Consider the following 20766-nt stretch of genomic DNA (forward strand, 5'->3'; position numbering starts at 1 on the left):
TTCCTCTTTTGGGCTGATGTAGTTGCATAGGGATTCTTATAGCATAGTTGTCATTTATTGTATATATTTAATTGGAGAACTCCATGTTATGAAGTTGGGTCTTCTTTTTTTCATGTTTTTTACTTCTGAATAATTGAAAGACACCTTCTCCTTACTCTCTGGCTGTGAGTCTACTAATGCTCACAGAACTGACTATTCAGAACAATCCTGTAAGAAACCTATACCAGAATTAGTTACTCACGCCCATTAACAAAGCTATTTACAAAACTCAACAGGAATCACAGTTGTGAAAACTGGAAGTGAAGGTGACTGGGAAAATGGCTGGAATGTTAGAGTGTGGCCATTATAGGATTTCAGGGAGGAGAAAGGGCGAACAAAGGGTTGGGTGATGAGAGAACACAAGTGGAGCCCTGCAGGATGAGACCAGTAGTCCCTCTAGTCCAGCTACCTGTCGCATACTGTGGCCAGCCAGTTGCCCTGAAGGACCAACCAACAGGACATCGAGGCCAAGGCCTCCCCCAATGTTGCCTTCTGGCACTCCTATTCTGAGATTTGCTGTCTTGGAATTTGGAGGTTCCCTCTAGCCTCCGTGGCTACTTGCCATTGATGGACCTCTCCTCCATGAATCTGTCTAATCCCCTTTTAAAGTTCTGTGCTGACAGTAGTTACTGCATCCACATTCAGTGAATTGCACAATTCATTTCATTTATTGGGTTTCTATCCCGCCCTCCCCGCAAACGGGCTCAGGGCGGCTTACATTTAAAGGCACTATGTGCCAGAGTACATAAAATCAGATAAAACAACCATATCATTACAATTAAAGTGCTCAGCATAGAAATGCTCTTCCAGTCACATTGAGTATGGCATCCTGTAGATGGACACAAGTCCCAATTCAGGCGTATCTGTTTCATACGCTACTGTGACTCGATCTCCATATGGGCCAACCAACTACCCCGGTGTTACTAACAATAATACTTGGTGGTCGTGGTGGGCGGCTCCTAACTAAAAGCCTAGCGGAAGAGCTCCATCTTGCAGGCCCTGCGGAACTGTACAAGGTCCCGCAGGGCCCTGATCTCCTCCGGGAGCTCATTCCACCAGGTAGGAGCCGCCACCGAAAAGGCCCTAGCCCTGGTAGCGGTGAGCCTGGCCTCTTTGGGGCCTGGAATCACTAGCCGGTGTTGTGCCCCAGACTGTAGTGCTCTCTGGGGTATGTGTGGGGAAAGGCGGTCCCTCAGGTATGTCGGACCCTGGCCATAAAGGGCTTTAAAGGTAAGTACCAGCACCTTGAAGCGAACTCAGTATGCTTTTGGCAGCCAGTGCAGTGCATTCAGCGCAGGCCGGATGTGTTCAATTCAATTACTCTTTTAAGTAAAGTACTTCCTTTTGTACATCAATGGCTACTAACACTGTTTCAATTCACTAAACTATGCAGGGGCAGGAGGAATGTGACTTTCTCCCCTCTTTTGTAGCCCCAGTTTAAACTGTAAGTGTGGCATAGCTGTAATTGCGCATTAAATAACACTGAATATAAGGTTGCCAACTCCAGGTGAAGAAATTCCTGGAGAGGGCAGAGACTGTGGAGGGTGAAGTTTGGGGGAGGGAGGGAGCCAAGAAGGGATGTGACGCCATAGGATCCTCATCATCCAAAGCTGCCATATTCTCCAGGGGAATCTCTCTCTATGCTGTGGAGAATAGATCAATAATAATTCCAGAACTCCAGGACCCACCTGGGGGTTGGCAGCCCTATGGAGAGGTCCAATCAAAGCCTTCCCAGTGTCTCTTTTGACCCTCATTGCAGCTCTAAGAAGGGTTCCCCTTCTACTCCAGTGTGGCCCTAGGATTCCCTTCCCACACAAACACACGCTCCAGAAACCTTACCTGGATCTGCTGGAGTGGGCCATCTGAACTTGAGGCCGTTCCTTATGCTTGGGTGGTCTATTTCTTTTGCAAAGAGTTGGCCAATGGGGTTTGGTCATGCTTGGATTCATGAAATGATTCTGTAATACTACAGAAGAATGAAGGGGGAGGGGGGGTCCGAATTTAAATGTGTACATGAAATAATAAGAGAAATAAAAGAAGGATCACTGAAAATAGGGAAAGAACTGAGAAATGGAATAGGATCGGAAAAACAGGGAGCGAGGGGAAACCCCGATACCGTCCCTTTCATCACTATATCCCTGGCATATGAAATTTACCATACGCAGGACTTGGTCGCCTGAGGCAGCATTCGAGAGTGCATCCATCTAAAATGGTGCAAGGCACAATTCTGCCCTCTCAGTTTTCCATTCTGTTTGCCATACAGAGCAGCTCCAACTGACAAATGGACTGTCACTGCAGTGCTATTGATTGTGTTGCATAAGAACTTCTTTGAAGGAACACCCTGCCAAAGGAAACCTTTGTTACTTGCCGGCTGCCATAGTAACTACTTCTGTTGTTGTTGTTGTTGTTGCCGCTAACAGAGGGGGAAAACCCTAGCTTTTCCTTTTCTTTGGTGGGGAATAAGAAGACTCCGTTTCTTGAGGAGATGAGATTGACCAAATTCCTTGCACTGGTAAAAGTGTAATTCTGAAAATAAACACTATTATTTGTTTATTTTTGGCCAGAGTAAAGCAGTTGGGAAATGGAAGCCTGTGTGGTGCAGTGGTTAGAGTCTTGGGCTATGATCTGGGAGACCCAGGTTCTGATTTGCCTACTTTAGAGGAGATACGTGATATAACTTGGAAAGATGTTGTAAGGATTACATCACTATCATTTATGTGATGTGCTTTGAAAGCTGGAAGCACTATATAAATGTTATTGATGACAGTGTAGACCAGAGGAAGATGGGTAGCCATGGTAGTCTGTCTGTAGCAGCAGAAAAGAGTAAGAGTCCAGTGGCACTGTAAAGACTACAGAATTTGTGGTAGGGTATGAGCTTTCAGGAGTCACTGCTCACTTCTTCAGATACAGCTAAAATGTGAGTCCATCTGTCCTATATATTGGAAGGTAGAGTGATTTCAGATGCCAAACGACATTAGCAGGCAAATGACAATAACAGGTGCGATTGGATTAGGTGTGATATGCAGAGCGGACAGAATCAGCCACCACCTTCAATTGCCGACCTTCCAAGCACTAGCTCAGAACCATGTAGGTTGGTTGCTGGGATCTAACCGCTCAGCCGTAAGAACTCGAAATTGCCTGAATGGCACCAATGAGGTATAGTCCTAATACAATAATGGTTACTTCAGATAGAAAACTGAATAAGTTTTCACTCTGCTTTTCTAATGCAAAGAATTTCTCCAAGGAGATAGAAAGTTGAGTCCATAGGCAGTGATAGCCAGCATACACACAGAATGTGCCAATGCACACTAGTCCTCAGATTGAGATCTTTCCTAGCCTCCTGTTTACAACCCTTTAAACAAATATTTTTTTAGATATAAGCCTTATACTGAACCAGTCCAATGGTTTCCCAAGTCCTATAAGGATAGGTTGAAGGAGCTCAGTATGTTTAACCTGGAGAGGAGACAACCGAAAGGTGGAAATTCCTTGGTAAGATAACAGCTACTTTTAAGTCAGCAACTGAATGTCCTGGAAGGTTAAAATGTTCCCCCACTGGTTTTTGGATGTAGTCCAGAGTTTCTCAAACTGAAGCCCACAAGCCCTTTCTAAGGGTAGAGAGCAAGTCCCTCTCACATGGGCTTCCCATTTGCCTGGTTCTGCCAGGCAGACTTCCACCCACATTGCCCCATCTTCATTGATGCTCAAATGACTGGCAGGGAGGAAATAGGGGGGGAGTCAATAGATTGCCACAACATCACTTCCGTTTTTTACCCGAAAGTAATGTCACAATTCTCAAAAATTCTATGGTGAAACCATAGAGTTTGGGGGACTTCCTAGAACACTGTGCCCTTTCAAAGTTGACTGACACTTCCCCTTCCTGTGCCCCATTCCCAGAAGCTCCTGGCGGGGGGGTTGAGGGCAGAGGCTTTGCACCCCTCTCCCACACTAATCTAGATCATGTGACAATGGAGCCCTCCCAGTTTTCAAGAAAGGAAGGCAGGGATTCACTCTCCACCTCAGGAGGAATGGACAGAATCAGCCACCACCTTCAATTGCCTACCTTCCAAGCACTAGCTCAGAAGAACAATGTCGGTTGGTTGCTGGGATCTAATTGCCCAGCCGTAAGAACTCGAAATTGGCTGAATGGCACCAATGAGGTATAGTCCTAATACAATAATGGTCACTTCGGATGGAAAACTGAACAAGTTTTCACTCTACTTTTCCAATGCAAAGAATTTCTCCAGGGAAATAGAAAGTTGAGTCCATAGGCAGTGATAGCCAGCATACACACAGAATGTGCCAATGCACACTAGTCCTCAGGTTGAGATCTTTCCTAGCCTCCTGTTTACAACCCTTTAAACGAAGATTTTTTTAGATATAAGCCTTATACTGAACCAGTCCAATGGTTTCCCAAGTCCTATGAGGAAAGGCTAAAGGAGCTCAGTATGTTTAACCCGGAGAGGAGACAACCGAGAGGTGATACGATAACCATCTTACTTGAAGGGCTATCATATAGATGATGGTGCAGAGTTGTTTTCTGTTGCCCTAGAAGTTCAGACCAGAACCAACAGGTTGAAATTAAATCAAAAGAGTTTTTGGATAAACGTTAGGAAGAACTTCCTGACAGAGCAGTTCCTCAGTGGAACAGGCTTCCTCGGGAGGTGGTGGGGTCTCCTTCTTTGGAGGTTTTCGAACAGAGATAGATGGCCATCTGACAGTAATGATGATTCTGTTAACATAGACAGTTCATGAGAGGGAGGGCAGGAAGGGTTGCATCAGTGCTTAGTTCTTGTGGCCCTTACTTACATGCCCAGGGAAATGCCAATCACCACTTTGGGCTCAGGAAGCAATTTTCTCCAGGCCAGTTTGGCCAGGGATCCTGGAGGGGTTTTTTGCCATCTTCTGGGCATGGACTAGGGATCACTGGCGGTGTGGTGGGGAGGTATTTGTGAATTTTCTGCATTGTGCAGGGGGTTGGACTAGATGACCCTGGAGGTCCTTTCCAACTCTATGCTTCTGTGATTCCATTTAATCTTTAAAAGCAACAATCTGGCATTTGCTAATTCTAATTTACTTACCAGGATAAACATCTGAAGGCCAAACTGTGAATTTCAGTATGTTGATTTGTAGGAGATAAACGTGCACTAAATTGCTTCCTTATAATGCATGTTTCTTGAAAGCTTGCTTTTAATCATCACTAAATTCTGGTCTGCAACATACGAATGTAGATCATTGCAAATGTTAATCTGCATTATGTGGTTATCATAAAGGATTTTTTAAAAGAAACATTTCCTTTACAATGCATTTCCCTTCCTGCCCCCTCTCAAAGTCCCTGCTGATGTTCCTGATCCCATAAGTCATCACTACCTTCCTAAAGGAAGCTGTAAACGCCAGTACTTTAAAAGGAATACTTTAAAAGGAGGAGCGGTTAAGACGCCATTCTTTCAGATGGTCAGAACCCTATGGCCAGCCAGTCCTGAAAGCTTCATACCCTGGGAGTATAATGTGCCTGTTCCATTTGCCGTGGGCCAAACAATCACATGAAAACATCACAGCAGAAAGCAGAAATCCCCCTGATGGCTATATTGTCTAGACTAGACAACAGCAAATGTTGAAAATGTCAGTCATTTTATGTCAGTCATTTTCAGCTTTTCTACCTCTAGATAAAAAGGAGCTGCGGTGGCTCAAGTGGTTAAGACGCTGAACTGCAGGCTGTGGAAGATCAGTAGTTCAGCAGTTCGAGACCCGGGTGCCGCATGACGGAGTGAGCTCCCGTCTCTAGTTCCAGCTCCTGCCAACCTAGCAGTTCGAAAGCAAGAAATTGCAAGTAGATAAATAGGTACCACTTCGGTGGGAAGGTAACAGAGTTCCGTGCACCTTGGTGTTTAGTCATGCTGGCCACATGACCACGGAAACGTCTTCGGACAGCGCTGGCTCTTCGGCTTTGAAACGGAGATGAGCACCACAACCCTAGAGTCGGATTCGACTGGCTTTCGAGCAAGGGAACCTTTACCTTTTTACCTCTAGATAACTACATTGACTTCTCCTATGGAACCCCTGCAACATCTGCTGTCAGATTTGTCAGTTGCGCTGAGGAATACCTGATCAACCCCTAAGACCCTCCCTCCCCCAGGGCTCCTCGATTTGAAATCCACTAGCTTATGGGATTCCCCAAAGCATGAATACCACACAATAGCATATAGCTGTGCGCAGGCATGGAGAATCCTGCACATCTGCTAACCAGAATAAAAAGCTGCAACCATTTTGTGAGCTTAGTCCTATAGGCATTCTGGGATTGCAAACGATTACCAACCTGTGCTCAATAATCTCCCTTAGTTTAAATCTGCTCTGCAGCATGTTGGAAAGGCAAAATCAAATGGCAGCAGACACATTTTTTGAGGATTAGGAGCTTCCTGTGCACGGCCTTGTGTGTTTTAATATTTTAAGCCGACTTCTCAAACTGGTAAACAATGCGCTGCTTCCACTGGTGGACGGTGTCGGATGACCTCTTTTACATGCCTGATTATCCCATCGCCCCATATCATGCCGTTAATATTTCTTTCTCATTGAGGGTAGGATCAGCTAAGCAGTTACATTTTGGGCATCCCTGGCTTACTCTTGGCTTCACATCCCCCTGGCAATAAATGTTGACATTAATTTCTGTAGATTAAGCAGTGAGGGATTGTTAATTTATTCATGGTTGAAAGGGATCTAAAAGGGAGGGGGTAGAAACGTTCTCTAGAACAGAGGAAAAGAATACACATCTTGTACGGCACGGAGCCCTGATCTTTCATGGCTATTTGTTTCACACCGAGTAATGAATGCCCTGTCCTGATTAACAATTTTGACCTATTTAAAGCTGCACTGTTCCACTGTGTTCTTATTTTGCTTACCGGACAATGTGAACCACACATCATACTTTATGACCCATCAGCTGCAGTGTTGGTGGAACAAATATCATCCCTGCATGCCAGCATCTGGAATCAAAGTGACAATGACGGGCTTCTAAACTGGCACGTTGTCGATATAACAGAGGGAAATCTCCTATGTCAACGGTTTTAAATAGGCAAAAAAAAAGTGTTCATTTCCCCTAATATATCAAGGGAACGCTATTCTAAAATAGGTCGACACTAAATAGAAAGCCTTCGACAGCATACTAAATAGATATTTACAAAGAATATCTTTACTCATTCCCCTTGATTTCGTGGAGATTTTTGATCTCAAAAGCAAGTGGTAAGAAGCATGTATTATGCATTATCTGGCTGGCAGGTGAGACTCGTCTTCTGAGGTTGCAACAGATTCATTGCATCTAGCCTGCCTCCTACATTACACACTCCTTGGAGAAGCCAGAAAACATGGATACTCCCACTAAGCAATTATCATTTGCTAGATCTAGTGTTGATTTTAAAGCAAAATTATCTTTCCATTGGAAATCCAGGCCGAAACAAATACAGACTTCCGAATCTTTGGGAAGAAAAGGACAAGGCATGAACTGATTTAAAATTAAAGCCCAGGTTAAGAGACCAATCAGCTTCAGACGCAAGTTGTGGACTTCGTTAAGACACCGCTGGGGACCTGATGGACCCAGGACTGCCTGACTCTGAGGAGTCACCCTTTGCAGCCGCTCACCAAGGCAGCAATACAGACGGGTGCCTGCTGGTCAGCTCTTTGGCAATGACTTGCCTTTTGACAGCTCCCTGCCTGACAATCAGTTGGGAAGCAGCCTTGAGCCAGGGGTGGGGAAACTAGGGAATGACTCACAGCTGAACGGCGGGGATGGCGGCAGCTTTCCACAGGAATTACTCCGATCAAATGGGAGTTCCAGAGGAGTGGAACCTCCAGAGGGGCTGGCCTCAGGACAGGGTAGGCCCTTCATAAGGCAAAGGGAAATCGGCCTAGGAAGACTCACTGGCACTTGCTCTTCAGTATGAAAGGTGCAAGGTCAGGAGAGAGGCAGCAAACAAGAAACCCCCTTCCCTCTTGGTCTGAAGACTGTGGGAGGGCATGCAGCACTCCCTGCCGGCAAGGGTCCTCTAGTCTTGGGCAGGGTCTCTACAGAAACATATGATATAAATGGTCTTGGGATTATTCATTAAAAGCATGCATAGACCACCTTTCTCCAGCCAGAGGATGACATCAAGACCATCAAACGTATCCCATCACTGCAAAGCAGCATATTCAATCCAAAATTACAGGCCACAGAACGGAAATAAAATCCAGTAATGAACGATACCATTTTTCGAAAATGCAGCATGGGCAGCTTTCTCCCCCTCCTCCTCCTCCCCCAGTGGCAGCGAGGGATGCCAGCCTCCAGGTGGGACCTGGAGACACACACCCCCGGAATTACAACTCATAACCAGATTACAAAAATTAGTTCCCCTGGAGAAAATGGATGCTTTGGAAGGTGGGCTGCATGGCATTGTACCCCTCTGAGGCCCCTGTCCTCCCCAGGCTCCACCCCCAAATCTCCAGGAGTTTCCCAACCTGGAGCTGGCAACCCTACCCCCCATCCCCTGCTGGTGGCCGGGGGGGGTGGGACCAGGCAGCCCTAGTAGCAACCCATTCCAGGGCATTACCTGATTTGAAGTTTTTATATGGTACTTTTTCTGGGGTTGCCAGCGGCCTGGAGAAAGAAATGCCCTGTCCATTCAATAGGGGCTTAGTAGGATATTGTTTACCAGGTTATGCTATTTTACCTCCATGCCATGGAAAATGTCAACTATCCATTCCCATACAGTAAGCCTCTATTAAAGGGACAGGACATTTTTTTCTCCAGGCCTCTTGGAAACCTTAACTGTAGAGTGTTCAATGCCTTGTCACATAAAACGTCAACTGACCCTAAACTCTTGGCATTCAAGATGGTTTAAGGTGAAGGTAAAGGTTTCCCTTGCTCGAAAGCATCCGACTCTAGGGTTGCGGTGCTCATCTCCGTTTCCAAGCCGAAGAGCCAGTGCTGTCAAAAGACGTTTCCGTGGTCATGTGGCTGGCATGACTAAACACCAAGGCGCACAGAACGCTGTTACCTTCCCACCAAAGCGGTACCTATTTATCTACTTGCCATTTCTTGCTTTCGAACTGCTAGGTTGGCAGGAGCTGGGGCCAGAGATGGGAGCTCACTCCATCACACGGCACTAAGGTCTCGCACTGCCAAACTACAGACCTTCTGGTTTGCAGCTTAGTGTCTTAACCTCTGAGCCACCACGGCCCACCAAGATGGTTTACAGTGTTACAATAAAAATATGGCTGTTGATGCTGCTACTTTTACTGCTGCTATTTAATGCTCTGATCCTGCTAACATTTTATCGTAACAAGATGTTTTACAGTGTTACAATAAAATGTTAGCAGGATCAGAGCATTAAATAGCAGCAATAAAAGTAGCAGCATCAACAGCCATAACAAAACCCAAAACTATTAAAAATAATAATGCAAGAACCAGGGCAGGAAAATATAAAAACACACACAATACCTCCCCTTTATGTTGTTTCTCTGACCTGAAATGGCTCCAGGAAGTTCGTATTTTCTCTGCTGGGAATACTTGCATGTTGTAATGCCTGCCCATACGTTTCCCCAACAGGAAAAACAGCAGCTTTCCTTGGACCTTTAAAGTTTATTTTATTTATTTATCCTTGGATTTATATCCTGCCCTACCCCGAAGGCTCAGGGTGGCTGACAAGGACATAATGTGCCAAGATTATAACAATAAAAACGCAAGTATAAAACAGTGAAATACAGTAAAATACAATTTACAATACAAATTTAAACAAAGATGGGTAGATCTTAAACCCAATGGTAGCTTCCTGAAATCTATCATCCACTTCATGCCAGGGGTGCCTCGCCCCCCAGTGGAATCCAGACAATCGTGGTGATAGTATGACGGTGCATAGAAGGCAATGGTGGAATAGTAGTGGCGGCGGCTCCTACTCAAAGGCCTGGAAATGAGGCCCATGCAGATCTGGGGACTAAGTTCTAAACACAGAACTCCGGGTACACATCTCGTCAAAAGTCCTGGTAGTGACCACAAGATGCGGGTGCAAGGACTTTGCTACCATGTGAAATCAACCCTTGAGGCCTTAACAAAAACCGGCAGGAAATTATAATGACAAATCCAAGTCCTGTCAAGCCAGTAGGCTGTACTAGGTTTCATGAAAATAAGGTTGGGGAGGCCTTCGGGTAACTGGAGTATGTGAGTAAGAGAAGTACGCAGCACTCTAAGTACATTTTAGATTAGTCCTATTTACGAAGCGTGTAAAAGATTGGCCTGTCTGGAACATAATACTCTAGCTGAAATGTAATGCACTGCCTGGCAACAACCTAGTTATTCCCCGTCAGGGCTTTCAAAGAGTGTTGACGTCTGAAGCCGTGGACGGCCTCAGAATTTCAGAGCAAACACCGAGTTAACCTGGAGTGGTATAATAAGCAGGTGCCAAGCTTTTGTGCAGAGGTGACATTATTCATTATGTGATCTGCATTTTGTCTCTTGTGTCAGTTGTTCAAAATGTGTACCCCCTACCTTATCCTTGTAACCTCAAAACAGTTTACAGCCTTTGGAAAAATTGCTCACACTTAGGGCAGGGGGTGTCTGATTCCCCATCCCTCACCATCCGTTGAGTGAACAGCATTCCCAGGGAGCTGGAAGAGCATCATCATTAAGGGCCAAAGCAGACATGGTGGCAGGAGTCTCATGTAGATGAGCCTCTCTTTCTCTCAGCCTAAACCCCCCAATCTGCAATACGGGGATAACAATGCAAGCCTACTTTACAGTATTGTAAGATTTGCTGTGGTAGTGTAAACAAAGTGCCTTGAACAATGAAAGCGCCATACAAATGCAAATACAAATGCTATACAAATTATTATTATGCTCATTATTATTATTGTTATTGTTATATGATACTTCACAGATTAATGGGGGGTGGGAAGAGGCCCTGACCAGGATAGCCCAGGCAAGCCTGATCTCGTCAGATCTCGGAAGCCAAGCAGGGACGATTCTGGCAAGTTCTTGGATGGGAGACCTCCAAGGAATACCAGGGCCGAGACGCAGAGGCAGGCGACAGTAAGCCACCTCTCTGAAATGTCCAAGTCCCATTAGGGGTCACCAGAAGTCAACCATGACTTCCAGGCACACCCATATACATACACACACACACAAACAAAATACAAAAACAAAAAAATAAGGCATCTAATGTAGGATTGCGGGAGTGAAGGCAGCATGGCAGATCTTGGAAGCTAAGCAGGGTTGGTCCCTGGATGGGGGGCCACCAAGGAAGACTCTGCAGAGGAAGGCCATGGCAGACCATCCCTGCTGATGACTTGCCTTGAAGGCCCCTTCGTGGGGGTTGCCATAAGTCGGTTATGACTTGACAGCACACACGTACGCAGTGAGTACAGTTGACAGCCCTGGGTTAGGAAATGGCTGGAGATTTGGGGATGCAGCCTGGGAGGGAGGGGTTGGAGATGGAAAACGACTTTAACAGGGTATAACGCCTGGAGGAAATGGCAGCTTTGGAGCCAGAATCTGTGGTTTACTGTGGAATCAAAGAGAAACAGAAGTAACAGAGGGCAACATCACATCCCTGCTGAGCTCCCTCCCTAGGCACTACCCCCAAATCTCCCCGAATGTTCCACGTCTGTACTAGCAACCCTGCTGATGAAGCAATTTGAAGAAAGAGAGAACAGTTGCAGCTATAGTGAATGGGCCGAGTTGCCTAAGAGAGCGGGAGGTGGTGTGGGTAAGATCACAGAGATGTCAAGAAACAAAGGCAGGAAGAGAGGGTGGGTGACATAATTGTCATGTCTACCCATTCAAAGATTGACTTACTTCTGTGTCAGGGATTTTTATCCCACCAATGATCAACATAGAATCATAGAATCACAGAGTCGGAAGGGGCCAGACAGGTCATCTAGTCCAACCTCCGCTCAGTGCAGGATCAGCCCAGAGCAGGGGTGTCAAACATGTGGCCCGGGGGCCGGATGAGGCCCCCAGAGGGCTTCTATCAGGCCCACAGTGGAATTGGCTATCTTCTGCTTCTTCCAGTTCTGCTGCTGCTGCATCATTGTAGGTTCGCAGCTTACAGACATTTTGATGCAATAATTCAGAGCAATAGGTGTCAGTTATCAGACACTGTTAAATAAACAAAATATTGCAAGAGTGCTAATGTTTTAAGCATGTTTTAAAGTAAAAAAAAAACCCTTTGTGTATGTGTCCTTTATAAAGTTTATATCTCCGCTACCTAGCATTACATTTTACAATACACATGGCCCGGCCCAACAAGGTCTCATTTATGTCAGATCCGACCCTCATAACAAATGAGTTCGACACCCCCTTATTATTAAACTCATTATTATTATTATTATTACTTCACAGATTAATTGGGGTGGGGGGAAGAGGCCCTGACCAGGATAGCCCAGGCAAGCCTGATCTCGTTGACAGCAGATTCCACTGGTGCACAACTCTGACTGCAAAAAAGTTTTTCCTAATATCCACCACAAAGGTAATATAAAAGAAGTCATTCCTGTCACCGCCGTCGGACCAAACAAACTGAGGAGGGGGTTCCATAGTTAGGGGTGCCACCACAGAAATAGTCCTTTCTCCTGTGACCTATCTGAGATCTTGGAAGCAAAATAGGCTTCTGAAACTCGTCTGACCTTTGGAATTGGTTCATATGGATATAACATGTGATCATTATTGTTATTAACACATCCACACACCAGCTCCAAGCAAATACTCTGGGTTTTTAAAATGTCTGATGTCATTGCACTTTCTCAAATCGCTTTTATGACCTGAGGAACAAAAAGATCATCTTGGGTCTGGGAGATGCAGCAGTGGCGACAGAACGGAGATCACTGTCTTGGGAATCATGACAGATAATAGATACTCGTTTTCACTTCTTCCAAGCCCTAGGGATTCTGGAAGTGCTACCGAGTTTTTTAAAAGTAAATTAATGAAATAAACACCGAGAAGAGCAAAATGTGCTGCCAAGACCTGGCTTTTGTTGCCTGGAGACTTCCTTCTTCCACAGGAAGAATTTGGAGCATAATTTCTGTTGAGCAGAATGAGAGCAAAGATCACTGGGGGAAACGATGCAAGTGCTGTCTCTACCAGGTTTGTGCAAAAGGAAAGCATATGGCAGGAGGAACAAGCCAATCATTTGTTATAGCCTATAAACATTCACATTTTACAGAGTTTAGCTCCGATAACTGATATACCAATCAAACAATAAACCTTTAATGGCATGTACAACCTTAAAAATCAAAGACAGAAAATGACACAATCAACTAAAAGTCTAGGATAACTGATATACTTGCACTGGAGTTGCAAGCTGAGGGTAGAGTGCATGGAATCTTTTAGGGCTGCCAGCCTCCAGATGGAGTCTGAAGATCTCTCGGAACTCCAACAGAGATCCATTCCCTTGGAGGCAGTGGCTGCTTTGGAGTGTGGATTGTATGTCATTATACCTGCCAAGGTCCTTCCCCTCCACAAATGCTGCCCTTCCTAGGCTCCAACCCCAGATCTCCCAAGGATTTCTCAACCCAGAATTAGCAACCCTATAATATGGCTTTCCTTATAGTTAGATCGTCTTAACTGTGTTCCTCCCAAGGACTCTGGCAATTACAGCTGTTCTGCAAGGCAAGCTAGGCTAAGAGAGAACTAAGTACTAAGGGCACTCGGTAAGCTTTAGGGATGCCAACTTCGAATTGGGAAATTCCGGGTTTGATTCCCCATTTCTCCGCATTCAGCCGCTGGTGTGACCTTGGGTCAGTCACAAATTGTCTTAGAGAAGGGCAGTTCTCGAAAGAGCTCTCTCAGCCCCACCTACCTCACAGGGTGTCTGTTGTGGGGAGAGGAAGGGAAGGAGATTGTAAGCCGCTCGGAGACTCCTTTGGGTAGTGAAGGGCGGGGTATGAATCCAGTCTCCTCTGCCTCTTCCTCCTCCTCCTTCTTCTTCTTCAGATTTGGGTGGGTGGGTGGGGTTTTGGGAGGGGAGGGACCTTGTGAGGCTCAATGCCATAGAGTCCACCTTCTGAAGCGGCCACTTTCTCCATGGGAGCTGATCTCTGTAGTCTGGAGGTGAGGTGTACTTCCAGGACATCTCCAGTCCCCATCTGGAGGTTGGCAACCTAAGTAAGCTTCATGGTTGAGTGGGGGCTTCACCTTTGCAACAACCTGTCCCCTACACCACACTAACATTAAGCGTTATCTGTTGCTGTTTATCTCTGACCAAATCTTGGTATCTAAATGGCAGAAATAATTATTCATGTCACAGGGTTGTAGGAGGTACAAATAGCACAAGGATTGTTAACGTTAAGGTGGTATAAAGGTGGTTGAAAATACCACGATGCAGTCAAAAGTGAGCACTTTTAATTGCTTTAGTAAATTCCCTCCAGTTTAGCTTACATCATGTCTTTTCGTGTTAAAATATCATATCATCGGTCTCCCCGCATGGGTGTTGTGAATGCTATTTCGAAGGACTTGCAGGGACTTAGAGAGATGACGGAGGGATTGAATTAAAGCCTAGTGCATATAGATTTGGGGTTTTTTTAATTGGCTTGCCAGTTTGCTTCAAAAAAGTCACACTAACGCAAAATAAAAAAGAGGGGGCAGAACCTGAGATAAATGGAGGATGAAGTCTTTGAGACATCCGACTGTGCTGCCATGATGTCACAGATACCTGGAAATCTCATGGGGGGGAAATAGCCTTTTGTCCGTCCGTCCCCAGTCATTGTCTCAGCTGTTAGAGTTTCTTGGAATATTCATGAACAATCCAAGGAGTTAAAATTTCAGCACAAAGAGACTAGGGATAGAAGAGGCTGTTGGAAGGCGTATGGAAGCAGGACATTTGCAATGGTTATCAGTTCTTATGCCAAGTTGTGAAGCAAGACCGTAGAAGGTCTAGATTCAAGTCCGGGAGCAACTTAGAGACCAACCAGATTTTCAGGGGACGAGCTTTTGAGCGTCAAAGCTCCCTTTGTCAGATACAAGTAGGGAGGGCTTTTTTTGTAGAAAAAGCCCAGCAGGAACTCATTACCATAATTGGCCACACCCAACAGCAGAAACGTATTATCTTATTAGGCCACACCCCTGACAGCACAGGTCATTAGCATATGAGGCCACACCCCCGTGTTACCAGAAGTGTGCTCATCCAGCCACACCCACCTTTTGCTTCTTATTCTGGTTACCTTGTCTGTTGTCAAAACCCAGGGCCTTTTTTGTAGCAGGAACCCCTTTGCATGTTAGGCCACACACCCCTAATGTAGCCAATCCTAATGAGTTCCTGCTGTTGTGTGTGGCCTATTATGCTAATGAGTTCCTGCTGGGCGTGGCCAACTCAGGAGCCAGCCGGAACTCCGTTCCTGTGCGTTCCTGCCCCAAAATAGCCCTGCAAGTAGGAATGGATCTCTCTGGGTGGTTATATCTCAGTCTGAAGGTGGGAGGGCTGCTGCAAAGAAGGTGGGAAAATGTGTGTGTGTGTGTGTGTGTGTGTGTGTGTGTGTGTGTGTTAAGAAAGTTCTATGGGCAATTAAGCATTATGTTAGTGGGGCTTTGTAGGGTGTGTTTGCCTGGATGTGCAGCTGCATAATTGTATGGATATGTGAGTACAATATGCTGCAAATAAAAATACATGGCTTTTCAGATAACTGGGAAGCACAAGAGCAATATAAGAGACTTGTAGATGGATTGCCAGCGTCTAGTACTCAGTAAGAAAAACTAAGGGTGGGGTCACGCACGCCAGATAAAATGGCGGGGGGGGGGGGAGCGAGGCTATTTCCTCCGGAGGAATTTGACCCGGTTTGCGAGATCACACCTCCCTTTGAAGCTGCAGGTGCAGCCCGTCAGTGTGTGATCAAATGCAACTGTGCCTGAGTCTTTTTGTGTGTGCTCTTTGTTTCCCATGCGCTTAGATGAGGAATCAATCAATCACACCTCCGCACTGAGGGCTCCCTATGGAGTTTGCGATGATGCGCATACGGCAAAGGGGGGAGGAAACAATGGCATGGAGTCGGGATGGCCTGATCAGACCATCCCGACAGCATGAGAGCGCGCTGGAGCGATCAGACAGGGGAAGGTCCATCCGTGGCCCGTTGCAACCCGTTTGACTAATGGATTTTCCCCAGTGTCTTTTAACTCCACTTCTGCAGCAGAGCAGAACAGGTTGCCAACGGCTGCGGGGCACTTCCCAGACGTTATCTGATCGCTCCCTTTAAATCCGCCTGGCATTCGCGCCTATGTCGGGTCTAATTGTGCATGTGATCGCAGCCTAATATTCCATTGCTGGGCACTATTAATAGAAGATGCTTTTGATCACATGAAACTGCTTTACGCTAAGTGAGCCTCAAGGTCAGGGCTGTCTGCTCGGACTGGCAGTGGCTCTCCAGGGTCTCAGGTTGAGGTCTTTCCCATGACCTACTACTCGATCCTTTTAACATCAGATGCCAGGAATCGAACCCAATTCCTTCTGCATACAAAAGCAGCTGTTCTGCCACTGACCCATGGCCCTTCAAATGTCTGTAGTGGACAGAAATTTGTGAATTAATGCACACAGGTTATAGGCACTGTGCAAGAACCAATGTCCCGTTGCACTCATTATGTTGATATTTTGAATGCCTACTAAAGATCTTTTATTTATTTTTTGCTTTTTTCAGCTTCAGGGTTCCTTGAAGAGAAAACTGGTGGTAAATCTTTCGCCAGCCATCAACAAGAGATCCAACGGCATTGTTGATAGCCCCTTCCTTGACATCAAGAGGGTCCGAGTGGGAGACAACAATCTTTCTGCAGCACAAAGTGGACACTGTGGTAACAACTGCCCGAACCAATCACTGTTGGGAAGTTTGACAGTCGGGCAAAGTTCTCAAAGGAAAGTCAGCAGCCCGACGAACAATGCCCATGCAAATGCAAATGGGATGTTTAACATGGCTCTAAAAGAAGTCAAGAAAGAACCAGGGGAAACCTTCTCTTGTAGCAAACATCTGGATAGTCAGCCATCACAGGCTTTCCCTAACAGGTATGGAGAAGACACAGGAGAACAACTGATGGACCCAGAACTTCAGGAGCTGTTCAACGAACTGACTAATATTTCAGTGCCTCCCATGAGCGATCTTGAACTGGAGAATATGATCAACGCAACTATCAAGCAAGACGGACCGTTTAATATTGACCTTGGGCAGCAGGTCCAGAGAGCGCCCCCCGCCAGATCTTCTTCACTGCAGATGGACAAAATGGTCATCAAGCAAGAATACTCCCCAGCTATGAACCAAGGCTCTGTGGGATCACCCCAGATGAGACCTTCCTCCACGGGCCCAGCCTTCACGATGTCCAGTGCTGCCTTGTCTGCCTCGTCACCAATTCCTTCGACACCCCAGAATCAGACACCTCCATCTCAGATGTCCTCAATCTCCAACCGACCCATGCCCAGCTGGCAAGAAGTTTCTCACGCCCAGCAACTGAAACAAATAGCTGCCAACCGACAGCAGCATGCCTTGATTCAGCAATGCCAGCAAAACCAGCCGTCCACCTGGCCCACGTTGCCATCCACAGAACCTTCCCCTGGACCGTTTGTCCAGGAGAAGATGCCGAACTCTCCTTTCCATCAGCAGCAGTTCAGCTCACAAAGTCCTGGGATGCCCGGAGTCCCAGTAAACGGGAATCAGTCGAAGGGGATGAACAGCTACATCTACAGGGCGAACTCCGTGCCCCAGGGAAGCTCCATCAACATCGTAATGCAACGGAAGGCTCAGGAGATCAACCGAGGTTACATGGGCAACACCCAGCTGCCGCTGGAAGAGTCTCAGACCAACATAAAGCCCTTGTTCCATTTTAACTCAGAGCAATCCAACCAGCAGATGCCTTCTGTTTTGGGCGCCCAGAACAAGCCTACCATTCTGCACTATACGCAGCAAGCGGCCCAACAGCAGCAGCCTAACTCAGCAGCTGTACAACCGCAGACGCAGCAGCAGCAACAGCAGCAACAGCAGCAACAAGCACTGCAGACGCAACAGCAGCAACAACCCGCCCAAACTGTCCAAAGCCAGCCTCTTCAAAGGCCCCCCAACGTACCCTTAGCTTTACAGCAAAAGATAATGCTCCAGAAGATGCTGAAAAGTCAACCGATTGAAGGAATGCAGTATCCTGTTCCACCACCACATCAGCTGGTAAGGTTGTTTCCTAACACAGCATCTGTCGATGAGTTGTTAAAATGCAACATGTTCTCTTGTGTGGTGTGTGAGTTGTGAGATTGCGGTCCACTGGCAGCAAATGATATCTGACCTTAGGCTGAAGGATATTGCTACAGCCTCAGGATCATTCTTCAACTTAAGAGGCTCTTTCTTTGGAAAAAGCTTCATTAAGCTTGAGGAAGGCTTCAGACTTTGCTTAGTGTTGTGGTGGGACATGGGGCACTGGCTGCCTGTGAGTTGTGTTCAGTCATCATTGTTGTAACTGTGATCTTTGCATCATTTGCAAGAACTGGGTCTTAATCATTTATGACAAAGCATTCCTTGCATTTTTGCCCAGGGTGAGTCACCGTCTTTTGTAAGCCTGTTCAGTAATGAGTGGCATATACACTAAGGGCCTTGCAAGGGCAGGGTTTTGGTTGTCATAAGAAAACCACAAAAAGACCGAGACACATGCCCTGACCTGGATAGTCCAGGCAAGCCTGATCTCAACAGATCTCAGAAGCTAAGCAGGGTTGACTCTGGCGAGAACTTGGATGGGAGACCTCCAAGGAATAACAGAGGTAGGGGCAGGCTTTATTCAGCCACCTCTCTGAATATCCTCCAGGCCCCCAGCAGGAGTCAGATGCCAGAGGTCGCCATGACTTCCAGGTTCACACACACACACACGTGCACATACGAAGAATACCAAAAAAAAAAAAAAAAGCAATGGACGCATGAATCCTGTGAAGCCATTCTGTACACTGAACAGCCTCTGCTGCACAGTATGCTTCCTTTTCCACTAGTGTTTTATTTGCACTGAGCACAAGATCAGTGTTTCTTTCGACAAGCCATCAGGCCAATGGAAGTGCTAGTGGAAGAAGTGTGCTGTGCACCAGAGATTGTCGAAAGGAGCATTTCCAGTCCTGTGGGGTCTGACCCAAAAGTGGGCCTGTGAAAGTGTGTCCCAGGCTTGTGTAGTTTTATTGATTTGTACAAGCTCTGTTTTTTTCAAGTGGCTCACCATACCAAAAAGGGGACCACTGGTCTACAGCGTATGAACACATCCATAGGATCCAAGCCATAGGACACAAAGAGCCCTTTACTCCCACTCTTAAGGATTTTGTGTGTGTGCATGTGCGCCAGCAGAACTGTTTTCTGTTTTTGGCACACAAGTACATACATGCACACATTCACAGTAATCTTGCACCTTTTTATCAGGTGTTGAAACTCCCCATGATTTAAAAAAAACCCTGAGATCAGGGCCGCATCCAATATTCTCCTGTACATCAATTTTCAGGCAGTTTCTTATTGAAGAAAAGTATATTATAAGACGGTCTTGAAAAAAAATGTTTTTGTTGTGAGAATCTTAATTGTTTTACATCCTGTTCAGTGCCATTGTTACCCCTGGCCGCTGCCGCTGCTGCTTCAAACCCATTTTTGCCTACTTATGGCTTCTTTCACTTTCCTGGATTACTCACATGTCGGCTTCCAGCCAATCAGGGATCGTGTTGTTATTGGGATGACAATACAGTGCCATACAGCCAATATGTTTTTGCCTATGTGGTGATGTCACTGAGGCCAAAGAAATTCTATTGTGAAAGGCAGTGCTTACAGAATCGGACAGCAGTTTCTAACAGTTACCGCCAGCCAACATTTGGTGCTGGAGAAGACTCTTGAGAGTCCCTTGGACTGCAAGAAGAACAAATCAGTCAATCCTCAAAGAAATCAACCCTGACTGTTCCCTGGAAGGCCAGATAATGAAACTGAAGCTCAAATACTTTGGCCACCAAATGAGAAGGGAGCACTCACTGGAAAAGACCCTGATGCTGGGAAAGATTGAAGGTCAAAGAAGACGGGGACGGCAAAGGATGAGATGGTTAGACAGTGTCAGCGATGCAACGAACATGAAATTGAGCCAACTTCGGAGGACGGCGGAAGACAGGAGAGCCTGGCGGGAGATGGTCCATGGGGTCGCGAAGAGTCGGACTCGACTGTGCGACTGAACAACAACAATCAAAAATTAATTGGGGGGAGGTGGTTTCTGATGCTGTAGGAAACATTCACAGAAAACAGTGAGTTCTTTTTGGCTCATCTCTAGCAGGGATGTGGTCTGACGAAGCTGCTCCACCAATAAAAAGAACATTTCTGTACATGTGTAGACGAGGGCCAACTCACCCCTCCCGATAGTGATTCTAGTCTGGAGGGCTGGATTGCTTCCAAGGGATCAATCAGACAGTGTTTGCCAAAGCAATAAAAGCTTGAAGCGAATGTGTGTGGAACTATCAAAACACCTGCCAGAATTTTCTGACAGGTTTTTGCCCTACAGGACCACTGGTAGCAGAGCCAATACCCCGGGGCCTCAAGAACCATTTGGTTCAGGCCTTTTTAAGGAATGATGATCGTTGGTGTCAGATGACCAGTTTCTAGGCTTGTCATTTGTCTGCTGTTGGCGGGAAAACTCCATCAGGCTCTCTGCTTCCCCTGCCAGCACTCTACGGCTTGGGGGGGGGGCGGACGGGTGAGGCAAAATGTCATCCATCGATGTCACCCAAAGAGTGATTAACACTTGGAATTCACTGC

General features: G+C 46.3%; 1 protein-coding gene across 1 annotated transcript in view; it reads left to right on the forward strand.

Annotated features, from left to right (window-relative positions):
- Positions 1-20766, forward strand: part of MAML2 (mastermind like transcriptional coactivator 2) — a 255072-nt gene that overhangs the window by 168431 nt on the left and 65875 nt on the right. The window contains exon 2 of the mRNA XM_015418850.1: positions 16678-18183. Coding sequence (XP_015274336.1) covers positions 16678-18183 — 1506 coding nt within the window. The remainder of the gene's footprint in view (positions 1-16677; positions 18184-20766) is intronic.

The sequence above is a fragment of the Gekko japonicus genome, unplaced genomic scaffold (genome assembly GCF_001447785.1).
Source record: "Gekko japonicus isolate JY-2015 unplaced genomic scaffold, Gekko_japonicus_V1.1 scaffold1687, whole genome shotgun sequence".
Classification (NCBI taxonomy): domain Eukaryota; kingdom Metazoa; phylum Chordata; class Lepidosauria; order Squamata; family Gekkonidae; genus Gekko; species Gekko japonicus.